Source organism: Lentinula edodes, assembly GCF_021015755.1.
Source record: "Lentinula edodes strain Le(Bin) 0899 ss11 chromosome Unknown C8R40scaffold_31, whole genome shotgun sequence".
In the NCBI taxonomy this organism is placed as follows: domain Eukaryota; kingdom Fungi; phylum Basidiomycota; class Agaricomycetes; order Agaricales; family Omphalotaceae; genus Lentinula; species Lentinula edodes.
This window is the reverse complement of record NW_025764337.1, coordinates 98373-112949: the sequence shown is the minus strand read 5'-3', so window position 1 is coordinate 112949 and position 14577 is coordinate 98373. Positions and strand designations below refer to the sequence as shown.

General features: G+C 46.0%; 5 protein-coding genes across 5 annotated transcripts; 3 read left to right on the top strand and 2 right to left on the bottom strand.

Annotated features, from left to right (window-relative positions):
- Positions 1 to 177: 177 nt before the first annotated feature.
- Positions 178 to 2728, bottom strand: C8R40DRAFT_1173534 (uncharacterized protein; the record flags this gene model as incomplete). Its single annotated transcript, XM_046232034.1, has 3 exons — positions 178 to 569; positions 618 to 759; positions 1901 to 2728. 3 exons carry the CDS (start codon positions 2726 to 2728, stop codon positions 178 to 180), a joined length of 1362 nt encoding a protein of 453 aa, XP_046083525.1.
- Positions 2729 to 6266: 3538 nt separating this feature from the next.
- Positions 6267 to 7899, top strand: C8R40DRAFT_1071662 (uncharacterized protein; the record flags this gene model as incomplete). Its single annotated transcript, XM_046226358.1, has 3 exons — positions 6267 to 7031; positions 7080 to 7172; positions 7666 to 7899. The coding sequence occupies 3 exons, from the start codon at positions 6267 to 6269 to the stop codon at positions 7897 to 7899; spliced, it is 1092 nt and encodes a 363-aa protein (XP_046083524.1).
- Positions 7900 to 8139: 240 nt separating this feature from the next.
- C8R40DRAFT_1173532 (glucanotransferase domain of glycogen debranching enzyme-domain-containing protein) lies at positions 8140 to 10426 on the bottom strand (the record flags this gene model as incomplete). Its single annotated transcript, XM_046232033.1, has 10 exons — positions 8140 to 8353; positions 8451 to 8697; positions 8769 to 8900; positions 8952 to 8984; positions 9050 to 9075; positions 9106 to 9511; positions 9561 to 9658; positions 9728 to 10171; positions 10218 to 10358; positions 10413 to 10426. The coding sequence occupies 10 exons, from the start codon at positions 10424 to 10426 to the stop codon at positions 8140 to 8142; spliced, it is 1755 nt and encodes a 584-aa protein (XP_046083523.1).
- Positions 10427 to 10785: 359 nt separating this feature from the next.
- C8R40DRAFT_1116799 (uncharacterized protein) lies at positions 10786 to 11710 on the top strand. Its single transcript, XM_046228632.1, has one exon. The coding sequence runs from the start codon at positions 10950 to 10952 to the stop codon at positions 11523 to 11525; it is 576 nt and encodes a 191-aa protein (XP_046083522.1). The 5' UTR covers positions 10786 to 10949; the 3' UTR covers positions 11526 to 11710.
- A 63-nt stretch (positions 11711 to 11773) lies between these two features.
- C8R40DRAFT_1116798 (uncharacterized protein) lies at positions 11774 to 12600 on the top strand. Its single transcript, XM_046228631.1, has one exon. It carries the CDS (start codon positions 11924 to 11926, stop codon positions 12179 to 12181), a length of 258 nt encoding a protein of 85 aa, XP_046083521.1. The 5' UTR covers positions 11774 to 11923; the 3' UTR covers positions 12182 to 12600.
- The last annotated feature ends 1977 nt before the right edge of the window (positions 12601 to 14577 follow it).

Below are 14577 nucleotides of genomic sequence, written 5' to 3'. Positions count from 1 at the left end.
GCGTGACTGTCGAGGGTGGAGGTGTGGATGTGGGCGATGAGGATGGACCTGAACTGCTAGGATAAGGTCCACTTGTGCTCGATGAGCTCAACATCGGAGTGCTCAAAGGACTGGAAGATTCAGACAATGAAATTGGCTTTCGTCAATATCGGGAAGCGTTGGCATTGGTGAATCCGGTCAGATAGATCTACGAGAAACGGGAGAACCAGGCGGCTGAGGCCTTGGATACAAAAGCCAATCGTCAGAATGATGGCTAGACAAGAACGACATACTACTCGTTGAGCTCGGCGTACGATTCAACGAGGAAGGAGCTAAAGAAAGACTTCGGTTCTCGTCAGCGCTCATGGCACGACTGCTTCCGACACGCTCTTCAGCATAGTGTAGATATGGCTGTTGCGGGTACTGGGGTTGTCGCGGATACCTTGGACATGAAGGAGTTTGAGGTGGTTCCTGGGAGGGAATTGGATGAGAGTCAGAAAGCCCTAACAGCTCTTCTCGCAAATCTCGTAAAGCATCCCCCAAATCCCGGTTTTCTTCAGCTCTATTTTGATCGTATTGTCGAAGCTCCTCTGCTAAACGCTCAATATTGGCGCTGACATCACGTGGAGAGGCTCAACCCAAGAATGAGGTACTGGGTGTAGGCACAGTATCAAGTGTTGACCGTTTGGATGGCGTATCCCCGCGCGGGGTAGAGATACTGACACTCATGGAACGCTCTGACGGAGTGAGTGATCCGCGACTGCGAGGACCAGGAATAGCCTAAGTATGTGTAGTTATATGGAAAGACAGGGCACCCGGATCCGTCCCGCGTGAATGACTAAGTGTAAATAAAACACTGAGCGTCCATTGATCGCACCATAGATCCAAGTTCGATTGTAAGTAGGGCAAAGGATCAGTATTTGGTCACGTTAAGTAAATATATACAAGTCGTACAGTATACAAGTCATACGTTCATTAAAAACGAAGGAGAGCATCATTTAAAAAACAAGATAGGCCGTCTCTAGAGCGTTCGAAATCATAACTAGAGTTCAGGAGGGTGGTTCGGCGAATGGGACGAGCAATATATTTGATAGCGTTGCTGGTATACAGGCATATGACGGCCAAGACTGTGTTCCGCGTGCATTGAATCCTCAAACTCGAAAGGTACAAGCGAAGGTTGGCGGCTGACTTTTGGTTTGACACTTTCCAGGTCCAAGGATAGGAAGTAAGGTCTAATTCAATGAGGATTCGTGAAAAGGTGAGGCCCCGAACACGTATTGAGCGACGAATTTCGTCACAGTGCACTTGCGCATATGTGAGACCTCGGTAAATGAGGTGCAGCTGGTCCAAATCGCCTACAATCAGATCTGAATCGTCAAGTCGATAATCTAGAGGGTGATCTGCCAGGATGATTTTCAACTGAATGAAATCAGACAGAAAGCTTCGAAAACTTACTGAGACGTTTGGAGTTGGCCCTAAGACAAAGCACCCTATGCCCTGCTTCCCAGTCTTGCCGTTGACAAGAGCTCGAGCAATAACTCGCAATCAGACACCCGCCGCAAAACTGAGAACAGTTTCCTGACCAGTCTTGATGTGGGCACTAGTTATAGACGAGGAAGATTAATTTGCACAAACTGGACATATTATGGAAACTCACTTTATTATTGGAACACGATTCTTTTAACGCATTTTGAAAGCAGACGGCACTAATATAGCGCGCACTGCGGGTGCGAGCTTCACCTGACAGGTCTGCCCACAGTTTCCAAAGTTTTCCAGCACCTAAACCATCTTCAAGACCTTGAGAACGTGCTTCACGCATGTTACGACAAACCCCCCGCTAAACTTTTCTATAAATCGAGTGCAGCAGGACCAGCTCAATGATTTCTTCAAAGACCACATGAATTGACTGGTCTGATCCCACCACAACGTCAACCGAGGTTTGCATCCAGTCCATTGTTTTGGCTACTAGATACAAGAGGTTGGTGTGTAGTGCTTTAGCGATCCAATTTGGGCCGCCACCGGAAATGAGTCGCAACGAGAACCTGGCAAGGAAATAGATGGTAATGGAATGAAGGTCTTCGAAACGAGCATCTGGCATCCGCGTTTTGTCGATGCATCGGTTCCATAGAATATACACGTGGTTCAAAGTAACGTCAACTTTGTCCAGGGTTGGAAAAGATTGGAAGATTGAGGTTGTCGCAGCTATAAGCATTCCTTGATTGGCAGCTACAAGCCGACGTTCTGGATCAGGGTGTGGCGACTGTCCACATAAATCTGAAGCAGCCGTTGACCACACGGGCAGCAATTCAGAACCAGGACAAAAATTCGCCACAGCGACACGGAAAGAGTTGTCGAAGGGAGTGTTCTCCATCGAACGGCAAAATACAACAAGAAACTGCGTGACGTTGTGATGAACCAAGAGCGACCATTGCTTTACGACGCAGGCAACCCAGACTTTGGCCAGTACCGATATTGCGTTGTGTTGAGCTGCAAGTTTCTTAGTAAAGTTTCCCAGTTCAACGAGGGTGGCTCGAGTGGGTGAGGCAATGGAATTCAAGAAGGAGAACACTGTCAGCATGCAGCGGCTGGTGGGATCAAGGGAAAGATCGTTGACCACGGGCTGCACGTCTGTCAGGGTATCGAGTGGCTTCAGCAGAGCTGCTAGCCATTGCCAAATACGAGCCCAGACAGGCTCAACAATCGCAAAGCGGTCGCCGAAAGATGATATACACGATAGATGTCGGGTCATTGAGTGTATGACATCGAGCACCTGAATTACTTCAGAAGATAAAGGGCAACCTAGACGAATGAGCGGTGGTGTTCGCACAATTTGTCAGAAAAACTTCAGAGGAGCGACCTAAAATAGTGTGCGTGAACGTCGCCGAATTGATCATAATTGTAGAATCCTTACCGTGTTAGCCATTGACAGGTAAGAATGCTCAGATGAGATTATGGGGGGTGTATTATAGAAGCAATGAAAAGCATGGGAACCTTATCCGTTAGGCTGGAGAGAACAAAGGACAGGAAAGCACAAAGGAATAGGAGATCTCGCAACGTGCTGAGAGGCAGAAGAGATGCATTCGATTGAGAGTTACCGCAACATATACATGAACTGTAAGTGTAAGAGTTGTATAGGTAGGGTGTAATTGCAGGGAGAAGCAAATGTTACTTGTTGTTGCGTCGATAGGTTAGACAATATGTCCATATGAAAAGCAGTCCTTCCGTTGTATTATAAGTTCGAATGGGCACAAAGCAAAAGGAAGTGAAGCATACCTTGAAAACGCAATAGTGAAATACAAACTCTACCGCTGCCTTGATCTGTACATCAAAACGTCCTCAACCTGGTTCGCCTTATTAACCGGTCGACCTTCGTTTCGATGGAACTGGAGGCGTAGGGAAACTTGGATGCGGCGGAATGGGAAGAGCCAAAGCGTAATTGGGAGGATTGTGATTGTGATAGGGCAAAACCGGCTGAAAATTTGCGGTGCCGTCCCCTGATTGCAAGGTTATCTATCTATGTAGTCCTGGTGTTCCGGGTCCCTTCGATTACAACACGACCCTCTTATGACAAGATTTCAACGTCTTTTTTAATGAGCATAAACGATACATTCTCATTCATTCTTCACGCTTGCTCTCGAAGGAGGTGTGTTGAGAGCGATGTGTCCCCAGCTTTTACTTCAACATATCTAGTACATCTGGTAGAGGACACCGTTGTGGAGAATCCAACATCTTGTGCAGTCAAAGCTTTGGTTATCACCGTACCGATTCATTGACAGTTCAATGGCGTATCATGTGCAATTCATAGGGCAAGCGGCGGACGTGCAGCGTGGTCACATCAACTGCAATCGCGCTCGGAGTATACTACATTGGCTTTTTCCCGAGATGGCCTTTGACACAGAGACCAAAATCATGAGAAGGTGAAGGCCAATACAGGTAACGAGGAACTCGTACTCAACTGGTATGCGTATCTGTGCAACTCTGTATCTCATGTAATCATTGTTAGGCATAATGCGTTAAGTCAGTATACGGTGGACCTCATTTCTTTAGGTACTTACAACATAATCTCATCCTCACCTCCAGGAAGCAGCTACTCACAATTTCGCACATCCTTCAATTCACCCATGGTCGATGAAGGACGGGCAAAGTTTTGGGTATCAGGAGTTCTTCTCACCATGCCCAAGGGCACTTGTTTCTGAATACGCATTTCGACCTGTGTCTTATTCGACAATCAACCCGACTATCGTCTATCCAGAGAGTATGGTCAATGTAAGCGTATACATTATCAAATGGTGAAGGTTGACTGAATTGTTGTAGCTAATTGGAGGTGGCCATGTGCGTCGTCGGCGGTCTGGTTCCCTCGTTGAAGCTTCACCGATTGTTCGTACGGTGAATCAGTTGGATAATAGGCGATTTCGTGTGGACGACCCCTTCATCATCTACGCTTTGCAAAGTAAATTTTCCGTTTTAATCTTCATTTGCATGATTTGACGAAAGGGAAAGACGTCCTTCCTCATCATCCTTCTGCTATGCGAGCATCTTGTCCAGTTCAGTCAAGAGTCAGACTTACTTTAATGGACTTACGTGTTAGGCGAAAACGAACATCTTCCAGACCATCGCCTTACTCTCAAGCCGGATTCCTCTTGTCAAGAACCCTTCGATGGTCGCTGGGGTGGTTTTTACCCACGCAAAGACATCTTCCGAATTGAAAGTATCTGAGCTCGTCTTGTGGTTGACCGTAGCCGGACCTGCAGTACGGGTTCAAATCATCATCACTCATCCTTGCGCATGTGTTATACAACACATTCATTTTTTTCGATGTTTAGCTTCATACCAAAGGCGGAGAACGCAGCCCAGTGTAAATCACGGCGCGTCCTCTTTATGCTGAAAGAGACCCTGTTTCGTTCTTGCTTTACTTGTACTACGACCCCTTTCACGCCCACCATAAACATTATTGGCTTCTGTATAGCCATTGCCACGATGTTCCAAACTTCTGAAATCCGAACTAAAAATTGACCTCGGTCCGGAAGTTGTCGTGAGAGCTTGCATAGTAAAATGCCGCCTTCTGCAATCTTTGATGGGTGTGCCTCTTCTTACGTCGCACCTTTCCTTTGTGCAATATCGAATAATTAATGGCGTTGCAAAAGCAGCGCGGTGATATGCTAACTCTGGGCTATGCATAAAATACTAATGCAAGCTTTAACACTCACACCAACACCAACACAAACCATCATCACACACTAAGTTCAAGGGGGTTTATCATTGAAAAAGCAAGATAACACTGCAACTCTACAAATATCTACATCATGTGGGTATAATGTATAGGTTGAATAGTTTTTCTTCTCGAGATTCTATCAAACTCGGGCATGCTAAATCTTTCTTTGACTTTATCTGAACTGAACAAAACCTCTGATTTGTATTATACACTACAAGTACAATCCACAGAAAGAGTGTGCACTACTCACAGCACTCTGACTGCTATTAACTCTGAAGCATAATGGTAATCTGTAACTTTGAACTTTCTTTCTTTCTGTCTTTCTTAAACTCCAACTTGTTTAAAGTGAAAGTTAACACTGTATCATCTTTGTTTAAAGTGCACTTGTCACTATAGCCAGAAGCTACTAACCAACCAACCAAATCCTCTCAGAAGTGGGGGGGGAAGTGCTTGTTCTCATTCAGAGGCCAGCACCCTCCTTATATATCCTCAAAACAACCCTTGACAACTGATATCAATCATTGTAGCATGTGGAATTCTTGTAGCATGTGCTGATTTTGATGGAAATCATGCTGCATCTCGGAGTAGCATGTGGACCTATTGTACCATGTGCTACCTTTGATGGAAATCATGCTGTACCTCGGAAGGCTTTCCGGATGAGGGACATATGCTAAATCATTTCTGATATTCTCGGAATTAACTCCAGAGGTCCGGAATATTGTTATCTTTCAATCTTATCATTCAGCTCTATTGAAATGCTATACAAAGGTGAAGCTTGGAACACTTTAATTCTGCAGATATTGTCATAGTCCAAGTCAAACACAAGTGTGGGTTTTAGTATTAGAGCTTTGTTACTTGAAAATACAACTCTATTATGCTATGAAGACCCACTTAAGTGTCATTCAGATGCAATCACTGTGTAGATCTGTGTAATTTCTCTGAATACAATGTACTGTCCAATCTCAGTATCACTGATAGTACTTTACAGTTGAAAATGCATAATTACTGCATTATAGACTCAAATAAAAATGGGTCATATCAGCGGGTCGCACATAGGCTTTCTTTGTTACCTCAAATGCAAATCGGAGGTAAAGAACCTTTCTCCTTTCATTTAACTAGCAAACCTCAAAAACGCCACAGATTTGACATCCATCTTCGTTGCTTCTCTCATGAGCTCTACGCGCGCCGCCACCCCAGCTATCCCAGCCAAAATCTCCATGACCGCGTAGAACTGGCTGTACCACCCGCTGGATCTCCATCGGTCGACCAACGCATACTCACCCATAGTGGCCCTATGAGGTCTCCGAGATTGATTCGTCGAGTGACACCATATGACAATCGATCGCCCTCTCCTGACCCCAGATTTGCATCTTCTTCTCCTCCATCTCTATTTTCGTCTCCGTCTCGTCCTACCATTAGCTCTGTTGGCAGATATCACAAGGCTCCGTCTGGTTTCACGGTCTGCATTCCAAGAAGAGCTTCTCATATCTCTCAGAATCATGTTCCTGCGTCGAGCAGTTCCACTCCTCGAGATCCATTGGCATCAAAACTAGACACACAGGCTATCGTACAAAATTCTGAATGTCCTACTACATCCGGTAGTAGCCGTCGCAATGTCCATCTTCTTCAGACTCCTCAGAGTCGCTCCACGATTGTTTGCGCTCCCGCTACCCGGACATCCTCATTGATGGAACCACAAATCGTGGGAGGTGATGATTGTGACGAAGACCCTGATTCCAAAATCCCGAAGCCTCCTGGGGAAGTCAATCGACCTGGTCGGGGAGGCTATAATCTGCGCGCTGTGTTGAACTGGTCCAACCAGCGCTTTCAGAAAGTCAAGGTATGAAGATCGACTTGCAACATTCATAAAATCTTAATTTCCATTTAGAAATTTATCGACGCCACTGTTGAGGATAAATTGGATTGCATCCAACCTATCAGCAAACAATCTCTAGCGAATATAGAGGAAGTACATGTAATAGTAAGTTGTTGTGTACATTGTTCGTCGCTCAGTGTGTCATAAAGTACGCAGCCCCTATTATTTTCCTTTTCTCACCGTCTTGACGCCTTTACTTGTACGATACATCATCCCATCACTGTCAAACCCCCATCGATTACTGATCCATCGATTACTGATCCACCTGACCCATCTTCTCCTTCTATTGGCTTCCGCCACCTTCCTTGTTCCTAAACTGTACAGTATTACATCGTTGTTTCTCGCAGACCGGATTATGTATATATAGCCAACCCTCCACAGCCTGGTCCCTTATCTTGACCTCTCTGTCATTATCTGGGACCAGCTTGCCGCCGTTCTGCTTAGTCGCTCCGCCTTGTTGCCTTGTCCAGTTGCTCCGCCTCACCGTTCTGCTTAGTCGCTCCGCTTTCCCGCTCCGTTAGTCACTCCGCCTCTGCTGCTTCGTGACACAGTGCCTCATTCTCCTCCTCCTCTTTTCTCCTGCTCCTCCTCTTTTCAGGCGTTACAGAAGTTCCACTTCCTTGGTGAATATCGCGACAACTGGGTGATCGATGACTTCATCAAATGTCATCTCAAATACCTGAAACAGGCCCTGCAGAAGAAAGCGATGAAGACAGCAGTCACCGAAGCTCGCCAGGAAGTTCAACGTGCTCAGTTGCGAGCTGAGTTGGCTGAAAAGAGAGCTGCTGCTGTAGCAAGAGATACTCGGCAAAGGGGCGATCTATCTCAGTAGTTGAGTTGACGATAGAACTTAAGATCAAAACAGTCTTTTATTCACCTAGATTTCACAACAAGTTCGAAATTTGAGTATTGAGCGTGCCTTATGTACCCTCAACACAAGTTCGACATGTACAGTTATCGATGGTATAAAATTGAACGGTATCCTCTAGTCGTACTTATATGTGTGTAATAAGGCCATACATTTGAATAGCACACAAAGCCAAATCCTGAGTGAAATCATGGCTGGTAAGTTTTACTTCACACAAACTGACCGGAAGCATGCGAAACAGTCAGTTTGATGCAGAGCATTGTTCGACGACAGAGCGACGAGCAGCTTGTACGCTTCTGAGATGACAAGTGCAAAATACTGGGGACGCAAGAAGAGCAGGGCAGTAGCTTTGATGCGGTCGAAGCGATCCTTGAACCACTGAGCTACGTTCTTGCGATTGGGCAAATCGTCTGCTTGGCTGTCATTGAATCAAACGTCAGAAATCAAAGTGCGTGTCATGAAGAGAGGAAGAGACACAATCCAAGGACCATGTACCTTTCCGCAAATGTTCGCACAGCGGATGACCGAGGTCATTATTGCGCATGATGTGGCGAACTAGAGGATGTATCCAGCCCTCCAATCCACAATATAAGGACCTGCGACTGAGGCTGGGTACGTCATACACTCCAAATTGACCGTTCGTTGCATCACGTTCTTCACCATTGGCGCGATAAAGAACAACATTGAGCTCTACCAATCCTAGATTGGCGAAAACCTCCTGGGAGTTTGATACCACAAACTCCTCTAGCGAAGCACCATGATCTTGCAAATGGGTTTCAAAGAGCATGATGCTGCCAGGAGGGAAATAGTCGGGGATGATGATTTCGGAGTACGGGATTTCATCGTCAAGCCGTGAGGAACCACCACGGGGCTCATTTCAACAAGTTTACGAGGAAGTCCTTTAAGCGTCTTCGCATCCACCGGAACATCGTAGGAGGTAATATCGATAAGTTTTATAGGAGAGACTGCACAAACGTCAGTGAATGTAAGTTTTGACAATCATAGCTTGAACGTACCGTATCCGCGGTCTTTGGTGTTTTTAGCGAACCCTGTGTGTGCGACGAGTAAATAGCCTTTTTGTGTACCAGGTTGGACGCGAGATAGAACGATATACTAGAAGGAGACAGGTCAAAATTGATTCTGTAATCCAAATTTAGGATAGAGGCCTACATTGTTCTCTTGGTGGACATGTCCTTCCCCATGCCTCCTAAAACCATTTCAAGGTGGAGGGAATTCAAGAGACGTTTGACGCGCGCTATACCACTCTCTTCTTGCAAGCCGGTCACCTCATATTTCCTCTTCTCGCCAACTAGGTTCAGAAGTTTAGGATAGAGATCGTCGAACCCTTTGACAGACCCTATAGCTGAGTAGTTGAAAGTAACTAGAGGCCCGGTAGAAAGTGCGTCTTCTGCTGACCGTTTGTGAAGTGGAGAATAGTTATCGTGCGTCAGGTCGTATAAAAATCCATGAGGCATCGAGGCATTCAATGGTGTGACGACCGCCTTGCGTAATGGACCCTTGCCTGTAGGCGACGGTATCTTCTCGGTGCTGGTCAAACATGCTTCATCCATAGAGCCTAGGGAGCGTCAGCACTACGAACACTATACGAAAACATATAAACTGACCAACAGGTTTACCTACTCCGTGACGATACAACAACCTTGAGTACTCTTTAGCATCCCAACCAGTGTAGCTTTCACGAATGAGACTGTTGATTCCCAGCCTTTTGACAAAAAGCAGGTCCATTTCTTCACTACCAGTAAATAGCTCCGCACAGACATAGAGATCTCACAACGCAGGTGGGAAACGTAAGGAAAAGAGCGTCGAACCAGATTCAGGATGGTCCACTAGCCAAGGACTATCGTTTGCAGTGTGATTTAATACGATGTCTGTCAGACTGAGTAATCCATAATCCTCTTGAGCAACCCTGAGAATTGCATCTACCTTCTCTTTACCTCCATCGGCTCGTCGCTTTCCGTCAAACGTGCTGGGGTCATATTTGAGTTGATCACGAATCGAGTAAGCGCTGTCGCTTTCCCCACGTTCTTGCAAGGGGGTATAGTGCAACATGGTGTACCCGCGATCTTTGGCCTCAGCGAGGTGATTCTTCCACTCGGGCATTGGACCTATCCATTTCGACACAACAGTCAAGATCGAGAGTCCATCTAGTGGAAGATTGACAGTATCTTTCTGAAGAATGGCACCGGACGAGGGAGGAAGAGGAAATAGTCCAGAGCTGGTCCAGAGGACAGAATCGGCGAACGAGCTTTGATGCGAAGTACAGGGTCAACGTTGAGATAGCCTTCACGCCCTTTAATAAGACGCTGGCTGGGCAACTCGCCATATTCAACCCAAACACAAACGCGCCAGCATGAGAAATGGGTAGGTTGATTTGGATTGGTTTCGGAAAGTCAGATGGAAGTCTGGGGATATGGTGAGTAAGAATATATGCGCAAAATACAGAATAGTTCACGTACTTGGGCACTGTCATATGCATGCAATTCACCCCATACGCTTCCCGGCCCGGCCCGGAGCGGCCGGACTTCGGAATAATTACCTTGTGACTTATTTATTATTCCGAGCTTTCATCGAGGTCTTATGACTACTGTATTTGGGATGTATATAAACTAGAATACTTTGTACGTTGTAGTCAAGCTTGAAATCAAGTGTACCACCTTATCCCACTCTTTAATATCTCCTTTACCCTTTGCTCCCGGACTCCCGGATCATCAGGAACCCCATTTAGGCTGCTCATCCCAATCTTGCACTCTTGCCATAATTCCCGGGGACACCAACAGTGTGTGAAGGGTGTTGCTAATAGCTTCACCGACGTCCCACTCCCAGTGTGTACTACAGGCCAATACTCAGTTCCGGACCTCGGAATTATCCCGGGCCATTCCCGGGCCAGATCCGGCCTCAGGACCTCTATAGCTATTGACCTGTAGGCACGGTCTTGTCAGTATTTCAAGCTTACACTTCATTACACTGTTACTTCACCTAAATACCCCTCCATTATGTCTTTTGGCTCTGATCCTGAATCCTTCCTCGAGTATGCCTTATCGTTACCTGATCCGGTCGGCCCGGACCTGGAAACTTCGGATTTGTCGGACCAATCTAGCCCATCTGACCACAATTCTGAACAAGAATCAGTTCAGTCCGGTACTATTTCCAATCCTGACCAGTCAAGTTATGACTCGGAATTTCCTGGCCCATTTGATTATGATTATCTTCATGAATCCTCTGACTTCAACTCGGATCACCCCGGCCCTTATGATCTCCGTTACCTACATTCCTATCCTTCATCCTCAGCCTCAGACTCGGTTGAGTCTTTCCACTCGTTTGCCTCTGATAACTCCGAAGCGCCGGAACTCCGGCCCGGTGATGACAGATCTGGTCATCCTCACCTCGGACCCGATGGCAGGCTTTTGGACTCCGAGAGGGAAAGGCGCAGGGTGCTCGGGTTGTGCTTTTATTGTGGAGGAGAACATATGAAGGTAGATTGTCTCAAACTGCAGGCCCGTACAGGACAGAACTATGATGCAGATAACTCTGAATCGGATGTTCCGGGCTCCGATGATGGTTCCGAGTAATTCCTAATTTTTTCTACATTTTAATTCCGAATTTTCCGACCATTCCCGAGTCTTAGACCGAGTTTTCCTTTCCTTTCATGATTTTCACTTGTTGACCTTACAAATTCCTTTCTTTCCGAACTTCGGCCCGATTTTTATGCCTTTCATGATTATTGATTGTTTGACATTATGATTTACTTCATTTCCGAATTTCGGCCCGATTTTTTGCCATTACTATTCCAATTATTCATTTTCTTTATGCTAGAACGCATTTCCGCTTTTTCCGAATTTCGGCCCGAGATTTTGCACCTTTCCATGATCAATTTTTGTTGACAGTATAATTTACTTTGTTTCTAAGCTTCGGACCGCTTTTTTTCCATATGTTCCACTTCTGTTTCGAGTTTTTGAATATTCAGGTAATGTTTCATTGTAATGACTATTATTGCTTCATTCCGGCCCGATTTGGCCGATGTTTTTGCTTATTATTGATTACTAATTATTCCATTCCATGTTTCCGACCTTGCTCCGATTTTCCCGTCATTTTATTGACATTATCTCAAGCTTGCTCATTAGCACTTCCATTCACTTATCTGTTATCATTTCTATTTATGTTGATTCCTTTGCTTCACCCACAAGCTGCTCCTCTGTTTAGTAGGATTTCATTGATTATTTGTTAGGATACAGTTTCTACTCCCACTTAGATCCGTTGATCTGCCGGGTAGACTGAAACACTTTTTTCCAACTCATTTTTTATGATTATCCTTATAGCGCTTTCCGGCTTTGCTTCCCTTGGAACTTCCGGTCTCGGGATGGTTCTACCATCATTCTGGACACTTTGTGTCAATTTCGGCCTTTTTAGGCATCGCTCTTGTGTGGATATCAGCTCAGGTTATCATTTTTGGCAGCACTTTGTGTTGATTGGTATGCCGGACTTTTCCGCAGTTTCCGACGATTTTTCCGGCCCAATCCCGCCCCTCGGCTCGGATTTTATTCCGAAATTTTCCCTACTCCATTACCCTATCCTCCTACATCACCATTTACTCCAACTTCGGCTCTTGATTCATGGCTTTCGAGGGCTCAAGCGTACTTGGGGGATTCCAGTTTCTCTGAAACTTCCACTTTTAATTTATTCTTCACTACTGGATCTAATCCAATCCCTTTGCTTTACTATACTTTACTATTTCACTGCACACATATTCACAGAGGCCTTCGTGGGCTCAGGCCTAACGGGGGGATACTGTCATATGCATGCAATTCACCCCATACGCTTCCCGGCCCGGCCCAGAGCGGCCGGACTTCGGAATAATTACCTTGTGACTTATTTATTATTCCGAGCTTTCATCGAGGTCTTATGACTACTGTATTTGGGATGTATATAAACTAGAATACTTTGTACGTTGTAGTCAAGCTTGAAATCAAGTGTACCATCTTATCCCAGTCTTTAATATCTTCTTTACCCTTTGCTTCCGGACTCCCGGATCATCAGGAACCCCATTTAGGCTGCTCATCCCAATCTTGCACTCTTGCCATAATTCCCGGGGACACCAACAGTGTGTGAAGGGTGTTGCTAATAGCTTCACCGACGTCCCACTCCCAGTGTGTACTACAGGCCAATACTCAGTTCCGGACCTCGGAATTATCCCGGGCCATTCCCGGGCCATATCCGGCCTCAGGACCTCTATAGCTATTGACCTGTAGGCACGGTCTTGTCAGGCACTGTGAAGCGCGCGCGGTTGAATTTCCCGCCATCAAGAGGGAAATCTGTCTTGAATACACTGTTCATGTAGGCAGGAATTCTAGCGTGAATGGATACCCGAAGGATGTATAGAACATAAGCCGGAGGAAGTCGAATGTACTTCATTCAAACAACCGTCAGTTGCCATCAATATGTATAGGCGACGCGTCTGAAGCAAACTTACCGAACGATCTTTATGAGAATCGCCATCGATATCGAGACGATGCTCACAGACGCACAAAGGAGCCTCTCCTGGGACTAATGGCGACTGAAAAAACTTGATTCCTTCATCGGCAGGAGTCTTTGCCGTGACGAGCGAGATAAGACTCGACTAGACGCCGATGATTCCGAGCGTGCAGGAATGGGGGTGGACATGGAGGTTTAAAGGAGAAAGTAAGTTGCTGTATTTTCTGCATCGTCAATACCAGTTTTCCAGACGAGCGCGACATACTTATATATAAGGTTGTGCAGGTTCCGTTCACCGGCCCGCTCTGAAATTGTGAGTGTGCATTCTAATTTCTCACGACCTGCCCAAGAACGACCTCTTCAAAGCGTTTCCGCCCAGAATCAATATGTAAGAGGTATTATAGGCCGACATCTGACTGACTGCATTCACCTACCTGTCTGACAAACTTAGGCACTTCGGAATCTGTGTCTCAAATTTTATGTCTCTACCCGACTTTACTCGTAACTCCAAATCCTAACACGTATACGAAGCCCGAATTACTTTTTGCCTTTTCAATGATAGGACGAGCCAACGGCCATGGTATTCTCCTTACGCCTGGCTCAACTTGGACTCTAACCTACCCAAGTACATCGATAACCGCAGCTGCAACTAGCCTGTGATCGCTATGAGTCCCAGCTCCGTGGCGAAAGACTCTTTTGGCGGAAGGAATATATCAACGGATATCCTGATGCCGGCGTATTTGCTACAGTCTCCGCCGCCAGCACACAAGAATCTCTCTCTGTATATTCCATTCTTTGACCAGTCCCGATCTTCTAGGAGGGGAGCTGAGAGAAAGATGAGAATCTTACGAATCTCTCAAGATTTAGCATGCAATGCTCACATCACTGGCTAGTTTGAATCTCGAAAATCAACATCACGGTGTACAATCACCGTCACCTTGTGGCTTTTGCGACGTTCAATCAAGGATTTGTAAACCGCGAGTACATGATAATCCCTCCCGATTCGCTTTTGACAGCAGGTAAATAGTGCCCCCGCATCACCTCGACGTCTCAACTTTGTGGCGGCTGTCGATCTGCGAGTTATTGCTCAAAAGTCTGCCAAAGGTTGGATTGGTTCGCAGGACTTTGTCGATCGTTTAGGGCCCAACAATC

What these genes read in the sequence shown, in the direction of transcription:
- C8R40DRAFT_1116798 (XM_046228631.1), top strand. Translation starts at nt 11,924, where the DNA reads ATGTTTCATTGTAATGACTATTATTGCTTCATTCCGGCCCGATTTGGC.
- C8R40DRAFT_1116799 (XM_046228632.1), top strand. Translation starts at nt 10,950, where the DNA reads ATGTCTTTTGGCTCTGATCCTGAATCCTTCCTCGAGTATGCCTTATCG.